The sequence below is a fragment of the Cuculus canorus genome, chromosome 18 (assembly GCF_017976375.1).
Source record: "Cuculus canorus isolate bCucCan1 chromosome 18, bCucCan1.pri, whole genome shotgun sequence".
NCBI classification, from domain to species: Eukaryota; Metazoa; Chordata; class Aves; order Cuculiformes; family Cuculidae; genus Cuculus; species Cuculus canorus.
In genome coordinates, this window is record NC_071418.1 from 1131129 (window position 1) to 1157374 (window position 26246).

At 58.2% G+C, this 26246-nt stretch overlaps 1 protein-coding gene across 21 annotated transcripts in view; it reads left to right on the top strand.

The window, feature by feature from the left end:
- Positions 1-345: 345 nt before the first annotated feature.
- CACNA1G (calcium voltage-gated channel subunit alpha1 G) overlaps positions 346-26246 on the top strand; it is a 148229-nt gene continuing 122328 nt past the window's right edge. For 11 of the 21 annotated variants that reach the window (XM_054083095.1, XM_054083096.1, XM_054083084.1 and 8 more), the window contains exon 1: positions 348-930. In XM_054083095.1, coding sequence (XP_053939070.1) covers positions 689-930 — 242 coding nt within the window. In that variant the 5' untranslated portion in view covers positions 348-688. Of the gene's footprint in view, positions 931-26246 lie in introns of all 21 variants that reach the window. The other 10 variants (XM_054083079.1, XM_054083092.1, XM_054083093.1 and 7 more) reach the window with 2 other exon arrangements.

Genomic DNA, 26246 nt, shown 5'->3' on the forward strand with positions numbered 1-26246 from the left:
CCATCCTCACAATCCTTCCCCCCACCTTGCCTCATTATCACCAGCACCTCCACCACCCCCCGTCCCCTGGCTCCCCTCGCCGCCCCCCTCCCCCGGCTCCCAGCGGGCTCAGCCCCCCTCCCAGCTCCGCGCAGGGCTCCCCGCACCCCGTTTCGTGCCGCCCCCCCCGCGCGGTGCCCGGTCCCGGCGGGTGCGCCCCGTCCAGCGCCGGGGGGAGGGGGGGACCGCCCGGCTCGGGCCCTGACGGGCACCCGCGGCAGCCGCTGGGGAGGCGCGGAGGGGCCGGGGCCGCGCTGCCATTGGCTGCGGGGGGAAGGAGGAGCCGGGGCTTGAAGTTGGAGCGAGGGCTCCAGCTGCGCGGCTGGAGCATCCCCGGCCCCGGGCTGCGTCCCCGCCCGCGCGGATGCCGGGGGGCGCGGGGGGCGCTCGCAGCCGCTAACGGGGGTCGGAGGGGAGGCAGCAGCACCGCCGCCGCCGCCTCCTCCTCCTCCTGCAGCTCCTGGCCCGCGGCTCGGCGCCCCGGAGGCACGGCGAGGAGGAGCTACGGAGCCCGCAGACGGCGGGGCAGGGCGAGGGGGGCGGCCCGGCCATGCCGCCCTGGCGCTGAAGCCGCCCCCCACCATGGCTGCGCCCCGCTAGGCATCCCCTCCGCGTCGCCCCGGCTCCCCCCGGGGCCACCGGCCGGAGGATGGACGAGGATGGACCGCGAGCGGCCGAGGAGGAGCCGGAGCAGGGAAGAGCGAAGACTTTTATCCGCCTTAACGACCTGTCCGGGGCCGGGGGCCGCCCGGAGCCGGGGGACAGGGATGCGGGCAGCGGCGGCTCGGAGGCGGAGGCGCTGCCCTACCCGGCTCTGGCCCCCGTCGTCTTCTTCTACCTGAGCCAGGAGAGCCGCCCGCGGAGCTGGTGCCTCCGCCTGGTCTGTAACCCGTATCCTTTGCAGGTGCTCGGCGCCGAGGTAAGACCCGCGGGGGTCCCCCCCGGAGCATCTCCCGGCCGGAGCCCCCCCCCGGGGGATAGAGCGGGCGATGCGGTCAGGGGACCCGTCGCCCCCCATCCCCGCGGTGTCGGGGGTCGTGGGGCACCTGGGGGATGCTCATCCCCCTCCCCGGTGCCCAGACAGGAAGTTTTCGGGGTTGTTGCGGGGATTCGGGGCTCCCCCGTCACCCCGCCGCGATCCCCTTGTTCGCAGGGGCTCCGCTGCGCCGCTCCGCGGGGGTTTGGGGGGGCTCCGGTACCCCCGTTCCGCACACCGAGGGACGCTAACCGCGGTCTCCCTCCTTGCAGAGCCCTCCTTACTCCCCCGGCCCCGTTTCTCGCCCGTTTTAGGCTCCCTGGACCCTTCCCCGAGGGTTGGAAGGAGGAGGGCGGTGGTGGCGATGGGTTGGTTGCTGCCCGGCTGCGGGGTCCCTAAATAATTCACCGTGTGCGCTTGAAGAGCCGCTCTCCGCAACCCCCTGGGAGATGCTCCTGGCTTGGGGCAAGGTGGGGGGGTCAGCGGTCCCCGAGGGGTCCGGGCAAGGAGGGGGTCACCGCTCCCCGAGGGGTCCGGGCAAGGGGGGGGGGGGGGGTCACCGCTCCCCGAGGTGGGATATCGGCCACTGTGCACCGGATCCTGGAGTGAGCTGTGACCCCGCAAAAGCATCCGCTCTCCTTTCCAAACTCCCTGGCGCAGGGTCCGAGCTGCTTTACTCAAGTTTAAGCTTTCCAAAGAGGAGGGGATGGGAAAGAATGAGAAAAGACAATAGAAAAAATTGCTTCTTGCCGCGATCTCGGTGCCTTTAAAGCCTCCCCTGGAGCTGAGTCGCGACCAGTGCACAGTTTGTAGCATCGCAAGTGTTTTACCATCCCTGAACCCCAGTCCCCTTTATTATTTGCAGGCACAAAAAGAACCCAAAATGAAATAAAGTGAAGCGATGTGGCTTCCAGCAGGGGCTGCCCGGGAAGTTCTCTGCCGGTGCAAAAGGCAGGAGACGGGCAGCAAAGCCCCATCTGGAGCGGGAGAGGCTGTGCGGGAGAGGGGAGGACGTGTTACATGGTGTAAAGGGCCAGAAACTCCTCTGCGAGTCCTCCTTTGCTCCCGCCGTGGGGCGACTGTCAGGAATTCCATCCCAGCTGAGGTCGGTGTGCCCGGGAGGAGTGGTGAGGCTCTGCTGGAGTTGGGAATATTGTTTTACTTCAGCTTCAGCAATAACTTATCCGATAAACAGGCTGCCTTCTTCCCTAAAATGTCCCCCAGGAGGGAGGAAAACGAGGTTTCTCTTCCCAGTCCTGAACGCTCCCAGCAGTTTCCCCCCACATCTCTTCCACACCAGCTCAAACGTTCAAAGCTGCGTTTATTTAAGCATCCCAGGATATCTCGGAACTTTGGGAAGCCTTCTCTTTGGGGAGGAAATATTAATGACAGGCTGCGAGCCAGCGTGTCCTTATTGCCGATGACGACTAATATTCTTTATGGTGGTGGATTTAAGTACGTTTTTAAGTCTCTTTTTATTTATTTCCCTTCACTAACGAGGTTGGTTGGAAGCAGGTGTTAACATCTGCATGTTTTCAGTTGTTTTCGGTAAAATCCCCACCCCAATAATGGCTTGAAATGTGTTTTCTCCTCTGTGGCTGCAAATACAAGCAGATTAACTTTTGTCCTTGGAAAATTAGTGGTACCGCAGGCACCTGCAAGGGCAGCTGGAGCAGGGCATGGGCGTTAGGTACAGTCCCGCAAGCTGGGATTTTCCTTGTCACTAATTTTTCACTCCTTACCACCAGAGAAAGGCGCTTGCCGGGAGCCATGGGAGGCGATGCTGTGGGGCTCGGAGTCGTGTGGCTGCGCCCGGCTGTTTGTTTTCAGGGTCACTGACCCAGAATTGGGGGAGTTTATTTAAAATAAACCCCACAAATGAAGCAGGTCAGCCTGCAGACGAGAGAAAGGCAGTGGCATCTGTGCCGTGTCCCATCGCCCAGTGCTGTTCAGCGCAGCAGCATCTCGCTCATCCCTCCAGCGCTCAGTCCAGCGCCGGGGCTGAGCCTGCTGCTTGTTTGCATTTATTACTTTTATTGCTGCTTTATTTTAGTGTGTGCTGGGCCAGTAAAGCGGCCCCTCTCAGGCTGACATCTTCGAGGAATCGTGCCCCGTGCTGAAACTGTACAATCACGTTGCTGGAAAGTCTTTGTTGCCACCAGCTGCCCTGGAGAGGAGTGACAGCGCTGGGGCTCACGTGGCCGGTGGATTCTGCCCTGGCCTCGAGGGTTGAGGCTTTTGCTGGCTTCTGCCTCTCTCTCGGGTGGTTTTTACCTTCCTGCGGGTGAGGTTGACGGGCTGCGCAGAAATTGGATGGGATTTGAGCAGCGCCCGTGGCGATGCGCGGCTTGGCAAGGCGGGTTTGTGGTGCTCTAACCTGGCTGATAAACTTTGCTGTTGGCAGGGAGGAGGCTCTGGAGCTGCTCCTGCACCCGCAGCTCCTCACCTGCCCTGGGGGGCAGCTGGAGCTCCTGGGATGCTTTCTGTCCCTGTCCTAGCTGCTTGTGTGACCGTGGAAGCCGAGGCTGGGATGCAGGGTTGGGACAAGGGCAACAGTGGGTGTGCTGAATCCAGACAGGATGCAGAGCCCTTTGGAGACGGTTTGTTGGGTTTTTCTGCCATGGATCAACTCAGAGCATCCTCTGCGTGGGCCAGGGAGGTTTCTCACTGTCTACAGACCAGGAGACCTGTGCTGCTCTGCTGTTCCTGTGCTCCCTTAGGGCTGGAGGTTTGTCCTGATCCAAAAGCACTCCAGAGCCTGAAAACCTTAGGGGTTTAAACCCTACAAATCTATCAGTCCTGCAAAGCTGTGTTGTGAAAACCTGGCCAGGCCAGCTGTGCTGTGAGCTTAAGACCTGATGGGGGCTGAGCCTGGTCTCCCACCTCGGTGTCCTCCGTGGCTCTGAGGTAGAAGGCTCTGCCGCAGCTAAGGAAAAAAAGGGGTGCAAAGGGAAGGCGCAAGGACTGGAACGGACTGATTGCTGATCCCAGTGCTGGAGTGGTGGGCTTGGGGCTGGGAAGTGCTGCGGTGGCAGGCAGGACGTGCTGGTGTGTGACGGAGAGGAGGAGCAGGTATCTCCGGAGGAGAAGAGGAGGGAAGCTGGTTATTTGACTCACTTATGAAATAAAAGCACTGTGAAGGCTGGGAGGATGAAAGGCTGTCGCAGGGTCTGTGCCAGGCTGCTTCTCTGATCAGAGATAAGAAACCAGGCTATTTCTTGAGAGTCGAGGACTGCTTGAAGAGCGGGGATGGAGAAAGTGGGGAGGATGCGACTGCGTGGTGTTAAGAGCTCTGAACAGGAAAATAGCAGCGTAGCTGAAAGGGTCTGTGATCTCCATTGTAGCTCTGAAGTCTGCCTCTGCCCCAGCACTGCTGCCCGGGGAGCCGCACGCGGGGCTGCCCAACCTGCTGAAAGGTGTCCTGCTGCGGAGGTGGCCCCAGAAGGGTTGAAATCCCATCTTTTCCTGCTGGTTCGGAGGGTGAAGGGCAGCTCTGTGGATGCCTTTGCTGGAGAGGTTTGGGTGGCACTGGGAGGAGCGCTCCTGTCTCACCTGGCCGCTCCAGTGCCTGGTCCCTGGGATTTGGGCTTTGAAAATGGCTTTAGGGAAGAAAAACGTCTCAACCCGATCACAGCAACCAGCCCTGCCTTTGGTCTGCGCTGGAACCCAGAGGGTTCTCCCAGCAGCTGCCTCGCACGGCTCCGCTCGCTGTGCGTTAACAAGAGGTTGGCGATCAAAGGCTCCATCCTGGGAAGCTGCTGGGAGCTCCCAGTTCTAACTGGAAATCAGCAGAGCTGCAGGTGGTCGGTGACCTCTATGAGCTGACCCGGAGCCCCTGGGGCCTCACACCGAGGCGTAGCTGAGGGCTGGGCTGGCTCGCGGGACGGCTGGAGCTGCTGTGCTGGAGCTCAGCGCATTGTGGGAGGCAGGAGTGGTCCCACCGGGGATGGTGGTCAGCCCTCACCCACGGGCTCACCCCAGGGTTTGTGTCCCAGCACTACTATGCATCAACCTGTTTGGATTTGACTCTCCTTGAGGGGCACATCCGTGTGTCCGACTGCACTGGAGCAAGGAGCCTCCTCTGTGGTGGGGATGAGGACGGAACCTGCTGAGCTGGGCTGCGGTTTGGGCTTCCCATCCCCTGTGGCTCCTCCCAAAGTGCTTCCATGGGGATGGTGTGGGCAGTGGGTGAGCAGGACCCCTGTCCCCTCAGAGGATGCTTGGGGTCCTCGCCCCTCCACAGCTGTGCCAGCTCACAGGGAGAGCCGGGTGCCTCTGTTTGAAGGGTTTGACTGTAGCACAGACCTAAAAATACATTTTTTTTTTCCTTTTTTTATCAGAAGAGTGTGTTTTGAGGGAAGAGCACATGCGGTGTCCTTTAAAGTTCAGCGTATCTGTTTCAACATCACTTTTTGGTTCAACAAAGCAAAATGCTTTGTTTCGAGAGGTTGGATCAGAAAGGGATCTTGTTTTGATCTAAAAACCCCACAAAGGAGTCAGGATCTATCTGCCTTGCTTGCATCTGATCCATCCCACGGCACCTGAACGTGTTTCTCTGCCATGGCCTGATTCACCAGCCGGCACCTCCAGCTCTTCCCTGGGCAGAGGGAAACCCTGCGGCTGAGCCTCCGCTGATTCCATGCCCCTTCTTTGGCTCCTGGGGGAGGAGGAGAAGCCGGACTTGCTCGGTTAAGGCTGTGGGGGCTCCTGCAGCCCCTCGCTCTGCTCTGGCCAGGGTGGAGCATCCTGGGCTCCTGCCGGCTCCCGTGAGGATCCCAGCGAGAAACAGCACCCATCGCCTTTTACCAAGGGCAGCGGGAAGGTGAAGTGTTTATTTCTCTCCTGCCAGGGGACAAATAACTGCAGAACATCGTTCCTGCTGGTCACAAACCCTTTGGGAGCTGGGCAGGAGTGGTGTTGGCCTCCTGGCACCGGGTGCAGTGGCTCTCTCGCTGCTTTCATCCCTCGCGTTGCGGTGGTTGGCGTCTCTCTCCCCGCTCCCATCGCGGTGGCCAGTGTCCCTCTCCTTGCTGCATCCCCAGCAGATCCAGGAGCCGCTTGATCCTAACGCAGGTGATGCACTGCATCTCCGCGGGGATCTCTGGATCCATGCGCTGCCTGGCCGCGCCGGCAGCTGGGCGCTCCCTTTGCTCCCTGCTTGTGCGTAAGTCTGTGTTTTTTAAGGAGATTCTTCTGCGAATTCCCTCTTCCAGGCCGTTGTGTCACATCTGGAAGTTTGTGTAGGAGTTTATCCAAGCGCTGGAGCGCAGCACAGCTTTTTCTCATTTAGAAATCATAGGCTGGCATTTTGAAGCGGGCTGGCGGAGGGGGGAGGGATGGGGAGAGGGGAGCTGTCTGCCAAAAAGGAGACTGGAGCAGAGGAATCATAATGACTTCCAGAAGTTTTCTTTCTTTCTTCCTTTCTTTCTTCCTTTCTTGCTTTCCCTCCCTCTCTCCCGGCGCGCAGACAAAAGGCTCGGCCTCATGCGGTTCATGGTTATGTCATTCCGGCGTGGGGAGCCCCGTCCGGGAGGGGTGGCCCCATCCTGCCCAGGGACCCTGCTCTCCTCTGGGACGGCTCTGCTTTGGCCTTGTGTAGGAAATCCGGAACACGGGGCGGCGGGGAGACCTGCTTTCCATGTGGGCCAGGAGCCGAGGCTGGGGGCGAGCGCAGCCTCTCCCCGGCCCCTCGTGCCTGGGACGGGGGGCTCAGCCAGGTGGGCGGTGGTCCAGGTTGGGGCCAGACCACCCCAACGCTGCTCAGCCTTGGGGCCGATGTCTCGAAGCCGCTCTGGGCAGACTCTCGCCGCTCTTGACTTGGTCGCCTTTTGTGCTCTCTCCCCCGTTCAGTAGCGCCGAGTGTCGGAGCCGGTCTGGAAATGCCCAGGATTTTATGATGCATAGAAAACTTTCTGCTTTCTTCTCCCCCCGCACCCCCTGCAGATGTTTTGGCGTCGTGCTGAAAAATGCTTCTTTCCCATTTTGACTTTAAACTCTGTTTCACTTTTTTTTTCCATCCAGAAAAGACCGAGTTGTTGACCGCTCCAAGTTCCCTGATGGGTCTCTCTCAGCTCTCCTTTTCTTTTTCTACCGTTTTGCTGGAAGGGAGCGAAACCTGCGGCCAAAATGAATCTCCCTTATGGCTTTTTCCTTTGGATCATGAAATCCTTTTCCTTTATAAGAGGAGCCCCGGGGAGCCTTTGCCCCTGGTGGCTTTGTTGGCTGCGGCAGATAGGGAGGAGGGTCCAGGGGAGCGGGGCCGTCTGCGGGGAACCGGGGAAGGAGCATCCGGAGTCAGGTTGGAGAGCTTTGAAGCTTCGTTGTGGTTTGGAGGGGGAATGAATTTCCTAGTTAATTAGAAGGCCTAAGTGTTTCTGGGTTTGTTATGAGGCCAGCTCGTGGCTTTCCCTTCCCCGGTGCCTTGGCTCTCCGCTGAGCAACTGAGATGGGAAATATATTCCCTTTGGTTGGTGATGCATGCAGAGGTTTCCCCCAACCTGGGCTCCTTTGGCTTCAACCTTTGCCAGCCTTGGCCTCTCACCCAGGAATCTGGCCTGGTGTGAAGAAATAAAACAAAAAAAGAGAAGGAAACCCTCATGGTTTTATATAACGGAGTGAGTAATGACTACCCGTGCTTTGGGATGCTCTCACATCTGCTTCCTACCAAAGCCTCAGCAAAGAGGCTTCGAGCAGATGGAAAAAGCACACATTTCAGCCTGAATATTTGCTGAGAGGAACTTTCGGGCTCGATCTTCGTGCTGACTGCCACGGTGTTGGTTACGGCCTTACGGGAAAGGGGCTGTCGAGGCGCCAGCGACAGCATCGCGTGCCCGAGGTGCGGCACGACCGGGCAGGTCCCGGCGTGAGCCCCATGCGGGGCTGTGCCCGCGTGTGTGGGATCGGGACGTGCCCATGACTCAACCTTCAGAAGTTCACTGGTTAGTCACAAGTCGATGGAAACAGTCTATTGGTTTGGCTCTGGTGCCTGAAACGTGGTTTGGGTCGGGATTTTAGATGCGTTTCCTAGGTGGAAGGAACTAGATGTGGTTTGATGGGTTTTTTCTGTCCCTCATGTCCTCCCTGCTTTCTCTCTCCCTCTGCCGGGATGTGAAGTCCCAGGGTGAGGGCAGGAGAGGGCTGAAAATGGGAATGAAATCTAAAGAAGGTGATGAGTGAGAGCTGGAGCTTGGCACAGCCAAGCTTATAAAGGAAAGGGGATTGATTTACCATAATCCATACCCTAGCCTCACACTTACAGGGTTCCTGATGCAAAGCATCCTCATATTTATCTCTAATTTGGGTCTTTTCCAAGAGATCTTCCCTGGTGCCTCCACCGAACCAGCCTTGCGATGCTCTCCCTGACCCCGGGGCTGAAGGCAAACCCGCAGCCGGCGGCGGTGGAGCTGGGTGAGGGGATTTGCGGGGATTCACCCACCTTGGCAGCCCTGGGGGAGTTTATGCCTTCTGGATTTCCTGTGATTCATAACTTAATCAGGTCAGGTTTATCGCTTACTCCTACGGTGTTCTGGACTGCCTCTGCGCGCTCCCAAGGCGCTGGTGGCCAGCACAGCCCAAGGCAGAGCCCTCCCCTGCCCAGATGGCCAACGGGACTTGTTAATGATTTGTTAATTCAATTAGAAAGTGCTCATTAACCCATGGCGAGGCTGGAGCTCCGTTCTGGAGGGCAGGGCTTGCCTTCGTGCCTTCGATTCCCTCTGCCAAAACGTTTATTTGGTTTTAAGCTGCCAGCCGTGCTGTGCATGTAGAGGTGGTCATCATGAATAAGGTTCGTTTTTAGCTCTAGGTTGAGACCAGACATGGGAGGAATCCATCCCTGGGGGTAGTGGGGAGCCGGGAGCGCTGCCTTGAGGGGGGCACAGTTCCCTGGGGCTGCGTTGAGGAGAGCAAACGTCTCTGCTCCTGCTCAGCCCTGGGGTCTGTAGGAATAAAATGTTGTTCTTCTGCGCGTTGAAGAAGGCTTTCGGGTGCATTTGATGGGCTGTGCTTCAACCATCCTCCTCTGTGCCGGCACTGGGTGCCAATAGAGGAAACCTGGGTCTGGGCTCGTGGTCCCTGCGCCTGTGTCGGATGCAGGAGACCTTTTATTTGGGAATCATTGAGTCTGGATAACCTGGCTGTAGTGAGTCTACCTTAATGGGAGAAAACAGAAACCCCAGTAAGAATGATTAATAACGTAGCCCTGATGTTCCATTGAATTAATGCTTATTCAGGCAGACAGGGAGGAGAGGAATTAAATTAATATCTGACTTGTAACTGCTACTGTATGTGGTTATTGACTTATCCGGCTTTGGAGGACCATAAATATGTCTTGGGATGAACCCCTGAGGCCATAATCTGCTCGGGGTCACGGCGCAGGGCTGTCTCTGATGCTCCTTCTGAGACTTGTCCTGACTTTTGGGGTCAAAAATCCAAACTCCTCTGACAAAGGACTCAGCCACGTGCAGAGAGGAACGTGTTTGCAGTTTACCGTGAGTGCGTGGCATAAATCTTGAAGGGCTCTGCCTCGCATAAATCGCTTTATTGTTTGGAACCCTCCGTCCGGCTCAGGGCTGGAGGGCGCGGAGCACGGTTAGACCTGGGGAAGAGGCATGGGGTGAAGCTCCTCAGCTCAGGGTCGGGGTGGATCACTGCTGGAACCTCTACTCTTGTCCACTCCTTTTTTCCCCTCTGTGTGGGATTTTGTAACCTGGAGGCAGTTTGGGTGTTGAGGGTGCCTCAGTGAGATAACAGGGACACCTCCCACTGGATCAGGGGCTCCGAGCCCCATCCAACCTGGCCTGGAACCCCTCCAGGGATGGAGCAGTCACCACTGCTCTGGGCAGCCTGTATCTTCCCTTTCAGCCCTCGATGCTGTGGGGATGCTCTGGTCTGGGTGACCCAGCGGAGGCAATGCCGACCCTGCGTGAGCCCCGGGGGCTGGCACGGGGCATTTCGTGGCTCAACATGGATGGGTGAACTTCTCTGTGTCTGGGACCTTTTGTATCCTCATACATGTGGGTCAGCAGCTTGGGAAGCTTGTGGTTTGGTGATGGTGTGGGCCAGGCTGACCTGTCGAGGTCCCCTATGAGGTTGGAGCCAGCGTTAGGACATCCCTGGGCTGCTGAGCTGTGGCAGTCTGTCCTTCCTTTAGCTAAGGCAGATGTTTCCTTCCCACCTCTTGGGTTTCGTGTAATGGATAACTCGCTGCCTGTGTGATTCTCCTTGCAGCAGCGCATGTTGACCCCGTTCTCTGGCACAGCCCGTGTTAGCAGAGAAGTCCCTGTGCCGGGTGAACAGTGCTCCAAGCCCCAGCTCCTGTTCTTGCCCTGCCCCTTCTCTGAGCCCCGGGCTGGGCATTGCTGCCGTGAGGGGGTTTGTTGGGATGCTCCGTTTCACCCTGCCAGCCCATCCCTTAGGAAGGAGCGCGTCCTGTGCCCTTCCCCAGCTCTGCCTCTCCGCTCCAGCTCCAGCCACTGACGTTGAGCTCCCGTGGGAGCGATTTCCCCCGCCGAGGGCAAATCAAAGCCCCTTGTTCAGAAACCGCTTGTGGCAGCAGCGCAGGGGAATCCTGGCTTTTATGAGGCTGGAAAACAGCGGAGGAGCCCAAGGGCAGCGTGGGGTACCCGCAGTGAGGGTGGAGACGCTGCTGCCTTCATCTCAGTAAATGGGCTCTGGCTCCTCCAGCAGCGGATGTTCAGACCTCGCAGCTGGGGTTTGGGCTTGGCTTTTTTTGCTGGGTTTTGTTTTCTCTTTTCTCGTAGCCCCATGAAACTGGGTTGTCTCAGCTCTGGGAGCGCCGAGGGTTGAGCAAGCAGCGGTCAGGCTGCAAAGCTAGTGGTGAATTGGGGGACGGAAGGATGCACCGAAAGTGCTTTTCTGTCCCTCCTCCTCTTCTCCCAATTCTCTCTTTTCATCTGCCAAATACCTTGATTTTTCCACCTCTTTTTTACTATTGCCTGGGCTTTGCATCGGGGGCAGGATGGAGGTTGGGATGTGTGTGTGTATGTGCGCGCCCGATGAAGCTATTCGAGGAGTTGTGATCTCTGCATTTCATTTTGCAGTTCAGCTGGAAAGATCTCGTTTCCAAATACACCCACACACAGGCACTGCAAGAGAGAAAGCAGGCGAGGGAGCTGCTCAAGGGGGGATGGAGCTGCTCACGGGGGAGGCCGGGGGCCCTGGCAGCGCTGGCTGCTTGGGAGCCTTTCCCTGGATTTGGTGAATCCTGTGCGGAGCGGCTCAAAGCCTTTCCCTGGGGACAGGAGATGGTACCCTCTGCCTCAGCCTTGTCTCTCGAGGCCCTGCAGGTGCTTGGCTGCACCCATGGTGCATGGGCGCTTTTGTTCGGAGCAAAGGGAGAGCGTGAGGAGTGAGGATGTGAGGCAGAGCCTTTGCCCTGAGCCTGGCAGTGGCCCTGAGAGCAGCCGGGGGAGCCCCGGGCGGTGGCAGGGGTGCACGCACACCTGGGGCTGAGCAGAGCCCAGAGCATGGTGGTGGGACCTGCTTTTCCCATCAAAAAAGAGCAAAAATATGGAAGAGTGTCACAAAACTCCTCTCTCAGTGACCTTCAAGCCAAAATCTTCTCATTTCTAAAGATGAGGTGGTGCTGGAGTGGCTCTTTTAGTTTGTAATTCCCTATCCGCACCATCTCCATCCTTGCCAGCCAGGTCCTGACTTCACCTCCTGGCTTCTGGAGGAGCTGATGGTGATGTGGGGGAGCTGGGAGGGATGGGGTTAGCAGAAAGCAAATAAACCTTCATCCTGGTGAGCATCTGTGTGTGCAGCAGCAGGTGGACGAGAGGGGCTGGCGGAGAAGCCGAGCGGATGGGGACTCAATGGTGGTGGAAGTTCTTGGTGAGGCACCTCAGCCAAGCCAACAGCAAGCTTGGCTCTACGGCTCGTGGGGTGCCTGGCTGAGCCCCTGGCTCCGGGTCCATCGCTGGGGTCAGGGCTGTGGAGCAGTTTGGAGCACTGGGATGTCGGGGGGCGCTTTGTCCTGCAGGGTGCTGCCACGGGCGCCCGCATCCCTCCCTGCTCCTCTTTGGGCCTCTCGGGTGGATGCTGGTGGCACATCTCTCTGCTCGGCCCCCGCACACCGCGTCCTCTCGCCATCCCTTCGGGGTCAGCGCGTGATTTTTTCCACTGCTCTGAAGAGGCTGAGCTCATACAACAATATTCCCTGGGCCAACCCTGCTCTGTTTTGAGGTTTCTTGTTTTGGTATTCCTAAATCTTCGTAGCCTCAGGCGTGAAACACAACACCTCTTGGCACGGGGCAGCGCCCGTGGCTTTGGTTGTCCCAGCATCGCACCGCCGGGTGCAACCACTGCCCCATCCCTGAGCCGCTGGCGGATTCCATCCCCTCCCAAACTCACCACAAGTCTTAAATGGTGGTAAAATCAGCTCCTCGGCCACCTCGGCGTGCCGGCGGGGAGAGGCAGCCACCGGAGCGAGCTCCCGGCGGTGTTTGTCTTAGCCGGAGGCCACGGCCCGCGCCGGGGCTCTGCCAAGCGGCGCGAATGCCAGAGCAGTGAGTTTATCCCCCGGTGTTTGATTTGCGGTCGCGGTGGAAGTCGGGTCAGGAGTAAATGTGGCGGATGCGGCAGACAAGAGCGATTTCGAGACGGTCACAAAAACATCTCGTGGTGCTAGAAAGTGGGATTCTTTTTTCCCTTTTTCCTCCCCCGCCGCCGCGAGGTGAAGTTTATGGGAGCAGAACTGGCGAGCCCGGGGAATATTTTGCCTCGCTCGTATTGTTGAGTTTTATTTCCTTCTCTGGCAGCGGATGAAGGAAATGGGAACACAAACAGCTTGGCCGGGGGGTTGTTGGTCCAGAACTCAGCCTGGGCAGTGAGAAGCTGCTTCGGTGGGGAGAGAAAATACTCGAAAGCGGACAGGGTTTTCATGGCTTTCCTTCCTTTCTCTTTCCATCCCCGCTCCCGGATGGCTCCTAGGATGCTGTTAAATGGGAGCTGAATGCATCTCAAGGCAGAGGCAGTTAAGGCGAGGATGTGCACGGATTCTCCTGGCCTCATGTGCGGTCTTGCTGATTAAAATCTTAAATTCTTCCTTTTTCAACAAGATTTGGGGTTTCTGTGCTGAGCTGCAGAGTCTCTATGGCAACAGCTAAAGGCAACTTTTATTCCTAACCCTTCTTTTCTTGCAGAGGGGGGACGGGCGCACGGTGCTGGGGCACCGATAACCATTTGAGTCCCCCTGGTATTTGTTGTGGTGAGTTCTGGGAGAGGGCAGCGAGAGGTTGAATTGAAATATGGAATTTCTTTGTGCCTCTGTAGCCAAGGGGATGGGATAAGCTGTGCCCCGGCCGCGTACTCTCTCCCCTCTGCCAACAACGAGAGGGTTTGATGGTGGGAGAGAGTGCGGTCGCTCCATTCCCTCCATCCACCCCAAGGCTGGAGGGGTCCCTCCTGGGTTTGTTCCATCCGGAGGAGTTTGGAGCTGTTCTCAGAGCGTGATCACGGCAGCATTTCAAGGCGCAATTAAAACCCTAACCTTTCAGGGAAAGTCTTGCAGCATGAAATGGAAAGGAAGCCAGCTGGGCTAAATTGAAACATAATAGGGCTGGGGAGGAATTTTTAGAATCCTGTACTGTAGGTCTTTCTAGAAAGATACCATACAATTTAATAACGTGTTACATTCCTATATGAGATATTTAAATCATCCTGTAGTATTGTGTAGGAGGAATCTAATTCCCCACTACACCTTTCCATAGGTTTTCAGTTGTGGATTTTTTTATTTTTTTGTCCAATGGAGTTAAATGAAAAATTATATCCTTCCTTGAATATCGAACAAAGTGGTGAGAAAATAATACCTTTAATTTATTTAATAAAGCGTGTAAGTATTTTCCATGGAGATTTATATGGTGGCATAAACCCCCATTTTGAGCTTGTTGGGAAGTGGGTTTTGGTGGGATGGAGATGGGTTCAGACACAGTCTTGGGCTCGTCTAAAGCTGGGGGGGTGGGGAATGAAAACGGCTCCCAGGACTTTCTTGCATCTCTTTCTCCTCCTGGAGTGCAGGTAGACAGAAGCTGAGGTGGTGGGTTCAGGGCTGGGGTTGGAGCTGGGGCATGAAGCCCAACTTGGGAGCTGCTGGCAGCGGGGTGAGGCTGGGGTCGGATCCTGTGCCGAGGTCCTGGTTCCTGGCAGCGCAGGTGTCTGCGGGGCTGGAGAAGGGGCAAGGAGCTCCGAGACCTTTAGCAGGCGAGGGCTGTGCTGTGCCGCGTGGCTGCCCGATGCAGGCTGAGCGAGGCGGCGGGGAGGGAAGGGCTGGAAATCTGCCTGTGGAGATGGTGGGTGAACCTAAGGGCCATTCAGTGCTGCCCCCCAGGGAGAGACTGAGCAGCTCCTCCTTAGTTTAAAGCCTTTTGGCTTCCATTCCCCGTGTGGAAGTCTGGGTTAGAGCTGTCTGCAGGACTTTGGTGTGGACGATGCTCCTCTGTTTCACAGTGCTGCCTTTTCTCTAAGGGCTGAGTCCTGTTGTGTTTCTGGCTGGCGATGCGCAGTTTTGGTCATGCGGTCATCTCCAAGATGGGGCAGAGATGCATCCTCCCTGCTGTGCTGATGGGTGGTGTAACGGGGTTCAGTGGGCAGATGGCAGCCAGGTCCTTCCACGTGCTCACCTTGGGGGTTAGAAACTCTCTGTCACTTCTAGCCCATAAATCGACGTTGCTGGGGTGCTCTGCTGGGGTGTGGGCAAGGCTGGGGCATGCGATGGCCTCGGCGTTGATGCTGCTCTCCATGGGAAACTGTGGAGCTGGGCTCCTTCTTGATCTTAGCTCGGAGGTGCCCATCACCCTGGCCTCGGGGACCTGCCGGCTGATGGGGACTCTCACGGCTGGATTCGCGTTGGGCTTCCAGGGAGCTGATGCCATCCCAGAGAGAAGTGCAGGGGAAAGTGGTAGCCTTGGTCCTTCCTGGTCCCCAGAGGACAAGCGCCTTTTAATAGCCATGGCAACTAATAAGCCCTGAGTGGTGACATCCCTGCCGTCTCCATGGTAACGGGCCGAACATCACATAGCAACATGTGCCTCACGTACCCATGGAAACGGGCCGGGTAGTTTTTTAGCATCGCTGCGTTAAATCTCTGCTCTTGGGGGGTGGCAGTGGGGTTTATCCTGAGGTGAACCCACTGCTATGAGGAGGGGGGGCCCGGTGTGAGACCAGGGGGCTCGGGGGGCTGCAGGACCTCGGGGGCTTCGTGGGAATCAGCTTGTAGTGTAGCCTGGTGGGATGTCCCCGGGCTGATGGGGATGGAGAAGGTGCCAGAGCACGCCAGTCAGGACAGGGACTCCTTCTTTTCCCCACCTGGATATTTTGGGTGCAAATTGGGGGAGTTTAGTTATCTTTGAGGTGTCTTTTCTTTCAGATTCTGCTGGGGCTGGTTGGGCTCGCTGGCGAGGGAGCGCAAATGCCCACTTCTGTGGGATGGCACAACCAGGGCCTCCCCGCCCTCACAGTGAAGAATTTCTTCCAAAGATCTCATGAGGTCAGCTTGCTATTTCCAAAGTGGTTTTGACGCTGGGATGAAGATCCCAGGGTAGAATCTCTAACTACTTGGCTTCTTGGGCCTCGTACCCTGGCAAGCGTGTGGTTCTTCTGGGGTGAGGATCAGCCCCAGCCTTGGGCTTTAACAGGAACCCCTGTGTCAGCATCGGGCAGGAGTTGCCCCTCTGGCTCCCCGGTGTTGGCGTGGGTTCATCCCGCCATGTGTGTGTAAGGCTCGGTGCTAACGGCCTCAGCGCAAAGGAGGGCTGCAGCCAGCTCAACGAGGTTTAATTAAATCAGAAATCCTGGCTGTTTTCTCTCTCGTGGGCTTTGGCTTGGGATGCCACGGGTAGGGAATCAGCCAAAGGAAATAATGAGAATTAGAGCATCTTCAAGGGCTGTTGCGTTCCCGACTCATGGGGGGCTGGAGGGCGGGATGGAGCCGCGCTCCTCCTTTGGGATAAGCACGGGATCATTCCTAGGGGAAAGGCTGTGCCCTCGCTCCAGCTGGGCATCACCCGAGAACAGGATTTGTTCAACCCGGGAGCTCAGAGCTGGCAGAGCCTTCTCCAGTTCCCCCTTGATGGCTGTGCGGCTCCGAGCCTGGCAGCAAACAGCCCTGCAGTAGGTGTCCTTTTTCCCCCTCTCTCGTTAGAGGAACGCTCATTAAGGCTGTGAGGAGCCTGGCTATAAATTAGATACAAATGTACAGTTAACGCTGAGCCTCCCCAAGGCCAGGGTAGGTATTCTGGTATTTAAACTAGCAGAGCCCAGGGGAAGGATCCAGCAAAAGGGGGGAAGGGGAGGAATGGCTCTATTTGAGGTCAGTATTTGAACAGTGAAGACCAATTAATGCTCCTGAATCAATAGCTCTGCGTGACCGAACTCACACATCCTCGCTGAGGATTCATGTGCACGCAGCACCCAGGATGCTTTTGCCGAGAGCCTGCCCGGGGTGAGGTGCTGCTGCGGCGGCGATTGCCGTGCTGGCAGCGCTTTTGGGGTGTGTGGCCCTGGAGGATGCTGAGGGCTGAGGCCGGGGCTCGGCTGGCGAGGATGTGCCTGCGAGAGCCCAGGCTGGGCAGCTCCTTCTGCCTCCAGCCAAAACCTGCCAAAAATCCACGTATCCCCCTAAAACCATGGTCCCAACCCACTAGGTTTCCACCATCCAATTTTTCAAGCCAAAGTAGATTAAACCGGGGTGGTTTCCCTGTGCTGGTGGTGTTGGAGTGGAGTGCGGCTGCGGTGCCGAGCGGCTGCGCTTCGCCTTGGCTTGCGTCAGGCTGTCCCGGAGCCGTGGGCATCCTTCCCTCTGCCTTTTGGCCACCCAAGCCTGGCCGGGGCAGTTGCTTAGTGAACGTCCAGCATTCCCAGACTCGCATTTTTATTCTCTTTTATTGCTCTTCCAAGAAAACGCATGTGTGCGTGGGGAGAGGAGATTATCGCGTTAGCGTTAAATACCCCAGGGGAAGGTGGGGAGGGCTGGCTATGGTCTTTTTGCCTGGATTATCTCCCAGGGACAGCCGGCCGGAGCAGCACCGTGTGATGCGGCACCCATGGGTGCAGCCGATGCCGTCCTGGGGAGCCTGAGCTCCCCTCGGACACGAGACCACACGGCAGGGAGGAGGAAAAACCTCCTTGTTGCTATTATTCCACAAATTTTCTACGCCGAGCTGATGCATGTGGCAGATGAGATGATTTGCCTCCGGGCATACAGGAAAAGCGACGCGAGGCAGGATCTTTTTGGCAAGCCTGTGTCTTAATCATGAGATCAAATTTTCCTGGGGTGGGAAACGGATGGAGAGGCCACAATTTGTGTCCCTGTGGGTTGTAAGATCCCTACACCGTGGCCGGTGATGCCCGTGGAACTGGGTGAGGCTGTGACTTGACCTGACCTGTCTCTGCTGCTTTTCATCCCCATCCTTTCAGCAGATGGGGGGGAGAGTGGCTGCTATTTCCACGGTCTCGCTCTGTTTCCAGGTTAGAAATCCAGGACGCTCCCAAAGAAGGTGGGGGAATGGCTGCCAAACCTGGCTGCGCTCGGGAGATTATTTATGGCTGGGGTTGGTGCCACATTTGATACCTTTCGCTGCCTCGTTCCCACCTCCCACAGCCCCGCGCTGCAGCTGGGCTGGAGGAGGTGGAAGGGGAAAACGCCGTTGGCAGGTCCCACGGGGCCTGATCCTGCCCTGCTCAGGTGGTGGTGGGGGAGATGAGCGTGTCAGGTCTCTGCGAGGAGTTACGCTGTCCGGTGGGGCGGGTTACGGGTGTCCATCCCCTCGCCTGGTGCAGGGGACAGGAGGCTGGCGTGAGTGTCCCTCGTGCCGGCTCCGTGCAGGGTGACACAGATCCTGGGGACCCTCCCCTCCCGCTGTCGCTGCCGACGGTGCGTGGGCAGACAGGATGAATGAGTGCTGCTCGCGGGGATGCTTGCAGCAGGTGCTAACGAGCGTGCCTCGAAATACCTCACCGCCGTGAAATAGGTGGATTTTAAGTTGTTGATTAAAAAAGTAGGAAAAAAAGCATGGATGCTGGCCAGGAGCATTGGCAGGAGCTTCCTCTTCTTCCTCCTCTCTTGCCACCAGCAGTGCCCCACATCCAGAGCAGGAGGGTGAGGATGCTGCAGGTTGTGAGGCTGTTGGGTTAGAGGGACCGGTGCAGGATGTGCCCCTCCGGTACCACTCTGGGCAGGCTGCTGGCACTGGAGGGGTGTCAAGGCTCGGGTGCTGGTTGAACTGGGCTCCAGCTGGCTCCCTGCGAGCTGGGCGCGGCTCAGAGGTACCCGCGGTCTCGCCGTTTCAGCCCCTGTCCTTGGCTGTCGTTTCCCTTCGGGCTGGCGGAGCCCAGCACCAACCCAGGGCGTTTAGAAACAGCGCAAACAGCAGCTTCGCCTCCAGTCCCATCCTGAGCCGCGGGTAGGGAGCATGATTTATGTTTTCATGCTGTTCTAGCGATTTCTGGTGTGTTCCCACGACTCCAGCTGCCAGGACAGCCGGGCGAGCAGCTGGCTGGGCGCTCCTCGCTCCTCCCGGCTGGCCCACGCCTGCCCAAAGCGAAGCTGGGGCGAGCGCGGAGCTCGCAGCCTGGCACTGGAGGTGTGGCGGTGGTTTAGCAAACTGGCATTTCCTAAAATTATCGAGGCTGGCTCCCCACCGAGGGAATCGCTTGCAGGGTGCCGAGTGCTGTGCTCCCCGCATGTCAGCATCACTTTGCTCCTGGTGAGGTTTTGGGCTCAGTATCCTCTGCCATGGTGCTGGGCACCGTGCTCCCCGCTCATCGGCATTGCTTTGCTGCCAGGGAGGTTTTGAGCTTGGCATCCTGTGCCATGGTGCTGGTGTCGTGTTCCCCGCTCATCGGCATTGCTTTGCTGCCAGGGAGGTTTTGAGCTTGGCATCCTCTGCCATGGTGCTGGTGTTGTGTTTCTCACTTATCGGCATTGCTTTGCTGCTGGAGACGTTTTTGGTTCAGCATCCTGTGCCACGGTGCTGGGTGCTGTGCTCCCTGCGTCTCAGCATCGCTTTGCTGCTGGAGACGTTTTTGGTTCAGCATCCTCTGCCACGGTTCTGGGTGCTGTGCTCCCTGCGTCTCAGCATGGCTTTGCTGCTGGGGAGGTTTTGTGCTCAGCATCCTCTGTGAATGGGGAGGCACCGGTGCTGGGTTGGGGCGGCCGGCGCCGGGCGGGCTGTGGGGACCCAACGCACGCATGTTTGTGGAAAGTAGAGAGTAAACACTGTCACTTCGCATTACGTCCCCTCTTGCCTTCGGACAGGCGCTGGCAGGGGCTGCCTGCACCCACCCTGCCTGCAACCGGAGCCGGCGCAGCCACAGCCAAGAGCGGGTGCTGGCCAAACCCCGAGCGGCTGTGCTCTGCGGAGCAGCCTCGCTTGATTAAGAAGTTGTTGCATAACCTCTAATGAGGTTCCTCTCTGGTTTGCAGCCTCTCTCCCTTCTAATTAAGCTGGCACGCGATTTTCCCTAGATTTGCCTTCCAAGGAGGGCTGCTGTGCAGATAACAGGGCGGGGGCTGCTCCGTGCTGCTGTGCCTCCCCCAGCTTTGAGCTTCTCTTTAATGGTGGGGATGTGGACAAGGCAGTGCCCTACGCACACGCTGTTGCTGTTGGGGACCCCCTGGGGCATCACAAGCATCGCCACTCTCTTGAGTGGGTGCAGGGTGAGGCGGCATCGCCCCGGCATTGCCTCGACATCCCTGGCTGCAGATGCCCAAGCTGCTGCTCACCCGCTGAAAATATGCAGAGTCGCCGAGCACTGCTGCCTGGAAGGAGGCAAAAAGCTGAACTCTTTATTTTGGAGAGAGGAGGGAGGCAGGGCAGGGAGGGATCGCAGCATGCCGCGCTCGGCAGCCGGCCAGAGGGGATGATTCCTTTCGGCAGTGACCCTGAACGCCGGGCACGTTCCCTTTGGCCCAAGCCCTCTCGTACTAAAATGCACCATTGGCACCGGGCGGCTGAGCCGAGGGCGCTGCTGGGAAACCCGAGAGCCTTTGGCTTTGCTAGCAATGAAACAAGAGGGCGGGGAGGCCCGGTTGGCAGAGGGGTCCGACCCTGCTTTCCCACTCGGGGCCAAGGGGAACAAAAGAAGAAGCCGCGGTGACATTTTGAGCGTTGCACAACTTGACACAGTTGGCAGCGCGTTGGCTTTCTCAGGCTGTTCCCTCCACGCGCGCCCTTCTTCCCAAGCCCCAGCTCTCCTCTTCCCCCCTGGCGAGCAGCCAGCGCTGGGCGCTGCTCCGGCTGCCAGCCCCGGCGAGGATGTGCCCCACGAGCCCCTTTCTCGCCCAGAGGCTCACGGTCCTGCTTTTCCTCCACAGGGATGCGAGGGGCTGAACCCCGACATCTCCTGCCTGCGGGTGGTGGCAGGGAAGGGGGACATCCCTGGGGTGGTCCCTTTGGGGCTGAGCCAGCCCTGTGATCCCGATCCCGCAGGATGGGCGTTGGGTGGCTCTGTGTCCCCCATCCTGCTGCAGTCCCCCCCCGAGGTCCCTGCAGCTCAGCTGAGAGAGCCCCCGGAAAGCAGATTTTAGGGGGCATCTCAAGGGTTCCATCCTTGTGCTGGCAGCTCCTGGGGCTTTGGGATCGCAGGGGGCTCGGGGAATCCTGAAGGCCTGTCCTGCCTCAGTTTCCCCATCAGTAGCAGAGGTATTGGATGGGAGAGAGTAATCTCCAACTGATAACGTGAAATGAGTATTGGGAAATGGCAGCTCTCTGGCTTCTCTCCCACTGCTCCCGACCTTCCTCTTGCTCACACAGACAAGTTTTGTGTTTTACTTCTTAAAATACAGATATATGTATATAAATACTGGGTCTTGGCAGCCGCTCTTCCTCAGCACCTGCTGTTCCCAGGGCGGATGGGGATTTGGTAACCTAACAGCCTCCCTGGGGCCTCTTAAACCCGGACTGTGTTTACGGCAGCGCGTGGCCGTGATCAGAGGAACCGCGCAGGTTCCTCTGCGGTTGCGCCTGCCCTGGTCCCAGCCCGGCGTTTGCCAGGGCTGTGGTGGCTTTTTTGTGGTCGGTGACTTGTCTGAAGATGCTGGTCTTGGCTTGGTCCACCTGTATCCCCAGCGCGTCCCTGAGCACAGAGCTGCTGCTTTGCTTGGGGCTTTTAATGCCTCGCGGCTTCCAATAACCACGGGGCTGTCTCATGGTCCGATCTGCTGGGGGTTTTAGTTACGGCCAAACTCAGCCCTGTGGGGCTGGGGGGGCTGTGGGGTGGGGGTCAGCCTGGGGCAGAGGCGGTGCGTGGGCTCTGCATCCTCGTTGGACGTTGCAGTTGTTCCCTCTCCATCTTCTACCACGGCTTTGGGACCCTCCTGCCCTTCACCCCTGGGTTCCCAGCACAGCCCGTGGAAGGAAAGCCCGGCCCGGGGGCGGCTGCGGGGTTTTATAATCCTGAGAATGAATCCCAGCGATGGCCTTCCCTCTCGGGGGAGCAGCGGGGTCACGTCGCTGCCCAGGAAACTGCTCCCTGGGAGCCACAGCTCATTAAAAAGGGAAAGAAACCCTGCCGAGCTGGGAGCGGGCTGTGGGAAGGCGCGTTGGCAGTGACTGTGCTCCCCACATCGCTGAGTGTGAGCTTGAGATTCCCCTCACACCATTTTGAGACAGGACCACAGCATCCTGAAGGAAATTTGCTCATGTGTTGAGCAAATGGAATCATGGAATGGGTTGGGTTGGAAGGGACCTCAAAGCCTATCCAGTCCCACCCCTGCCATGGGCAGGGACACCTCCCACTGGATCAGGGGCTCCGAGCCCCATCCATCCTGGAACCCCTCCAGGGATGGGGCACCACCGCTGCTCTGGGCAGCCTGGGCCAGGGCCTCCCCACCCGCACAGGAGAACGTTTCTTCCTAAGGTGTCATCTCCCCTCTTGATCCCACTCCTCTGGCTGTGGAGTCTCAGGCTTTGTCGTTTGCTCCCACGTGGGACAACTCCGGTTTGAGGGAGACCAACAGGTAACGAGATGGCGGGTCGGTGGGTGCCGTGGGCAGCGTGCGGCAAAGCCCGATTGCTGTTCACACTTTGCTGTGGTTGAGCTGTGAGCCATCGCGTCTCGCCTTGCGGCTCTGCTAATTAAGAAGTCATTAGGTTGAGGTGCGATGTTGTGGGTTGGCGGCAGCCCCGCGAGGGCACCGCTGGCTGGATGGCGCAGGAGGGGCACAGCTGGAGAGACGGAAATCACGGGAGTCTCGGGGCAGGTGTGGGGTGAGGGCGCGGTGGCTGGGAGAGGCCAGCGTGGAGGGTGATGGGCTGCGAGAGAGCCTGACTGCTCCCCTCCCCAGGATGGACAGAGGGGGTTTATGGTGTGCAGGGTGCCTTGGAGGACATGCGGTGCCTATAGAAGTGCCTGTGCATCACTGGTGGGGATGTCCCCACTTTTATTGGGGTGCAGAAGGTAGTGGGACAGTAGATTTGGCGTCAGATGGGACACTGAGGTGGCTCTGCCCATGCTGGCTGGTCCCCACACTGCAGCGCTGGTGACCCAAGCGAGCTGCGCTCTCGGCTGTCACCTGTCATGAGAACATGGTGGCCTCAGGCAACCATACAATGAAGAACAACGAAGCTGGTGAGGGGCTGGAGAACAAGTCTTACGAGACTTGAGAGGCTGAGAGAGCTGGGGTTGTTTAGCCTGGAGAAGAGGAGGCTGAGGGGAGACCTTATTGCTCTCTACAACTGCCTGAAAGGAGGTTGTGGAGAGGAGGGAGCTGGGCTCTTCTCCCAAGTGACAGGGGACAGGACAAGAGGGAATGGCCTGAAGCTCTGCCAGGGGAGGTTCAGGTTGGATGTCAGAAAAAAATTCTTCACAGAAAGAGTCATTGGGCATTGGAACAGCTGCCCAGGGAGGGGGTCGAGTCACCTTCCCTGGAGGTGTTTAAGGAACGGGTGGATGAAGTGCTGAGGGACATGGTTTAAGGGAGTGTTAGGAATGGTTGGACTCTGATCCAGTGGGTCCTTTCCAACCTGGTGATTCTATGATTCTTAACGTCTCCTGGCGTGATGTCCCAGCCTCCATTGTTCCTCCACTTGCTCCATCATCAGGGTGAAAGCTGCCCAAACCCATCACTGTTGCCCCAAGTCGAGCCTGTCCTGGAGGCATCGGCAGCAAATGCCTCTCTGGGGTTCCTCCCACACCGGGCACACACTCCGCTCCTCACAGCGATGGAGAGCGGGGCGAATAATCCATCCTGAATAATTCATCTCGCTAATTTATTAGCTGGACGGACGTCACTGCGTTCCTTCCTCGGCCTGCCTACCAGCAGATCCCAACCTTCCTAAACCGGAGAGCATTCCTTCCCCTGCTGTTTCCGCTCGCTCTGTTTATTTGCAAATAGCCCGTTTGCGTGTGTTGCTTGGATCGCTCCGATTGCGCCTGCCTTTGATTTGGCCACGTAGCTCGCTCCGGGGTTAGCCGACCCCCGGCGGGGCGAGCTGCAGCTCTGAGAACCCGGGCTTGGCCACGAGCAGCTGCAGGGGTGGGTTTTTTTAATTCCAAATTTGTTTTCTGCGGTCAGTCCTTGATTTTTCTCACTGCTGCCATTCCCGCAGCCCAGAGCATCCCGTGGGAAGCAGGAGGAGCACAGGCGGAGGGGATGGAGAGAGCCTGGTGGTGCACGTTGTGCTGGTCAGGTTTTGGTAGCGGTTGCTCCTCTCCCGGTCCTCCGGCTGGCCTCCATCCTTAAAAATACATGCAAAAAGCACTGGTTTCTGTAGAGAAGAGCAGCTTCCTCCATCCCATGGGAAGCACAAGCTGTCCTGTCTCCTCCAAAAGCATCCCTGGGCCGGGGAGTGTGGAAGAGAAAGCTGCCGGAGGAGGAGAAAACTGCGTGTGAGCTGGGAACAAAGCAACCGAGCTGCTTGCTGAGTGCTGGTATGGGCACTCTCACCTGGCACACAGCCTCATCCCGGGACGGGATAATTAACAGTTAAGATTTGATGATTTCTCCTTCCATCTTGTTCCCACTTATCCTTTATAGCAAATTAATCAGACAGGGGTGTTTGGAGCTGATGGGTCTACAGGCTGCGGGGATCTGTGCTGGAGGAGGATGGGGTGGAGGGTGTTGTTCAATAGCACCTCTTATGATCCAAATCTTCCCACTCTAAGGAAGGGTCTGGAGGGAGTGGATGATGCTCCCTGTGCCAGGATGGCTCCGGGAGCCGTCTCTCCTGGCATGGCAGCGGGAGCCTGTCTCCCTCAAGCAGCTCCTGGCCTTGGCCATCGCCTCTGTGAGAAGAAGGGGTGCAGGGCAGAGCCCGGTGCCTCTGTCTCGGTTTTAGGGCAAGTGGCATTCCCAGCTGGCCGGGCAGCGGATCCCAGTGCTGCTCCACTGGGCTCCATCGGATGAGTGGCAGTGGCTTTAATTGTGCCTGAATTCCTTGGAACCACAAGTGAAATCTGCAGTAATACAGAAGGTAAACAGTTCAGGGCCGAAATTCCCAGCGCTTTGAGAAACATTCCGCTAGGAAAAGGTTCCAGGTTGCTAACAGGGAGCCTGCTGTTCCCCAGCCTGCCTGCGCAGAGACCCCCTGGACCGGCTGGGCTGCGGCCACAGCGCAGTGGGGAGCGTGCTGGGAGCCCTGCGGAGCCAGGCTGGCTTCGTGCCTTGCAGCAGCTGGAATGAAAGCTCTTCTCAGGGTTGGTTTTTTTCATCCTTCTGCTGTGTGCATCTGCTGAGTGTGGTGGCTTTAATCTCCTTCTTGCAGATTGTCTGGGATGCTGGAGCGACCTTTGCTGCAGGGATAGGAGTGAGGGAAACGGCTTTGGGAGCCAGCGCGGCGCTGCAGGAGCAGGGGCTGCTGCACAGACATTGCAGGTGCCGGGGAAGACACTGTCCCCGTAGTGTGTGCCCTGGTGTGGATGTGTCCCCAGGTGTGAGCATCTCTTCTATTTACGCCATAGAATCACGGAATGGTTTGGGTTGGAAGGGACCTCCAAGCCCATCCAGTCCCACCCCTGCCACGGGCAGGGACACCTCCCTCTGGATCAGGTTGGAAGCCCCATCCAACCTGGCCTGGAACCACCTGGAACCCCTCCAGGGATGGGGCAACCTGGGCCAGGGGCTCCTCACCCTCACTGCAAAATATTTCTCCCTAAGATCTCATCTTATCTCTCCTCTTTGAGCTGAAAACCATTCCCCTCGTCCTACTGCTGCCCTCCTTGATGGAGAGCACCGTCTGCACTGCTGCGTGTCGGCTCTGTCCCTGGAGAGCTGGCACCTCAGGACCTGAAACAGCCGTAGCTTTGAGGGAAGAAAGACTAAAATGTGCTCTGGGACCTTTTTGGGATACTCTCTGTGGGAAAAGCCCAACTTTCCTGGGAAATGTCCCGCTGCCGGACCCGCTCTCCCACCCACGCGTGGCCGATTCCCAGCGACCCCTTCCCCTCCGTGCAGGGATGGTCCCCGCGCCTCCCACCCCTGCAGCTCTGCCGAGCGGCTCTGGTTCCCTCGGCCTCTCCCTGCGGGTCAGACCTTTCTCTGGCTCCTCTCCAAAGCTTCAGATTGGCTCTCAGAAAAGCAAACCCATAAAGTTTGCCCCAGCTGGAGCCCGAACCCGCAGTGGCCGGCTTGGGAGGCGAGCGCTGGACCCGGTGGATATTTATAATACAGCAGCGAGGTTAAAAATAACAGAAATTTCAGTGCAGGAAGTTGTTTTGGAGGATAAGAAACTTTTGCTTTGGTGTTTGGATGCCAGGGCCAGTGCTGGTCATCCTCTGTCCCTGCGCTGCGTCCCCTGGGGCACTGCGGGTCCTTTCCTCCCAGCGTGCTGGGTCCTGTTTGGTGGCTGCAGGGATCGTCCCTGTTCCTGAAGGGAACCAGGGGCACCGTGGGAAGCCTCGAAAACTGTGTGATGCCAAGCGGGTGCCGCAGGAGCGGAGGGAGGCAGAGCAAGACCCTGCTCCGGGGTCCTGGTGGCTGCGAGGAGGGAGGAGTGCCTGGTGGCAGCTCCTGTGCGTCCCACTCGGTTGCCTTTATTGTTGTGGTGTCTGTTCCCCGGCCAGGGGTCAGAGGGTTCCTACCCCCGGCTCCCAGCATCTCCGCAGGCACATCTGGAGGCAATGTCTCTGCTTCTCCCAGAGCCCCTTCAAAGCCTTCCGGGGGGAATCCTGTGGCGTTCGGCTCCCCGGGACAGGCAGGGTGTAGGGTGGGAGGAGGATGCTCCCATGCTCCGCTCTCCGGAGCCGGGCTGGGCTCTGCCAAGTGCGTTCCTGG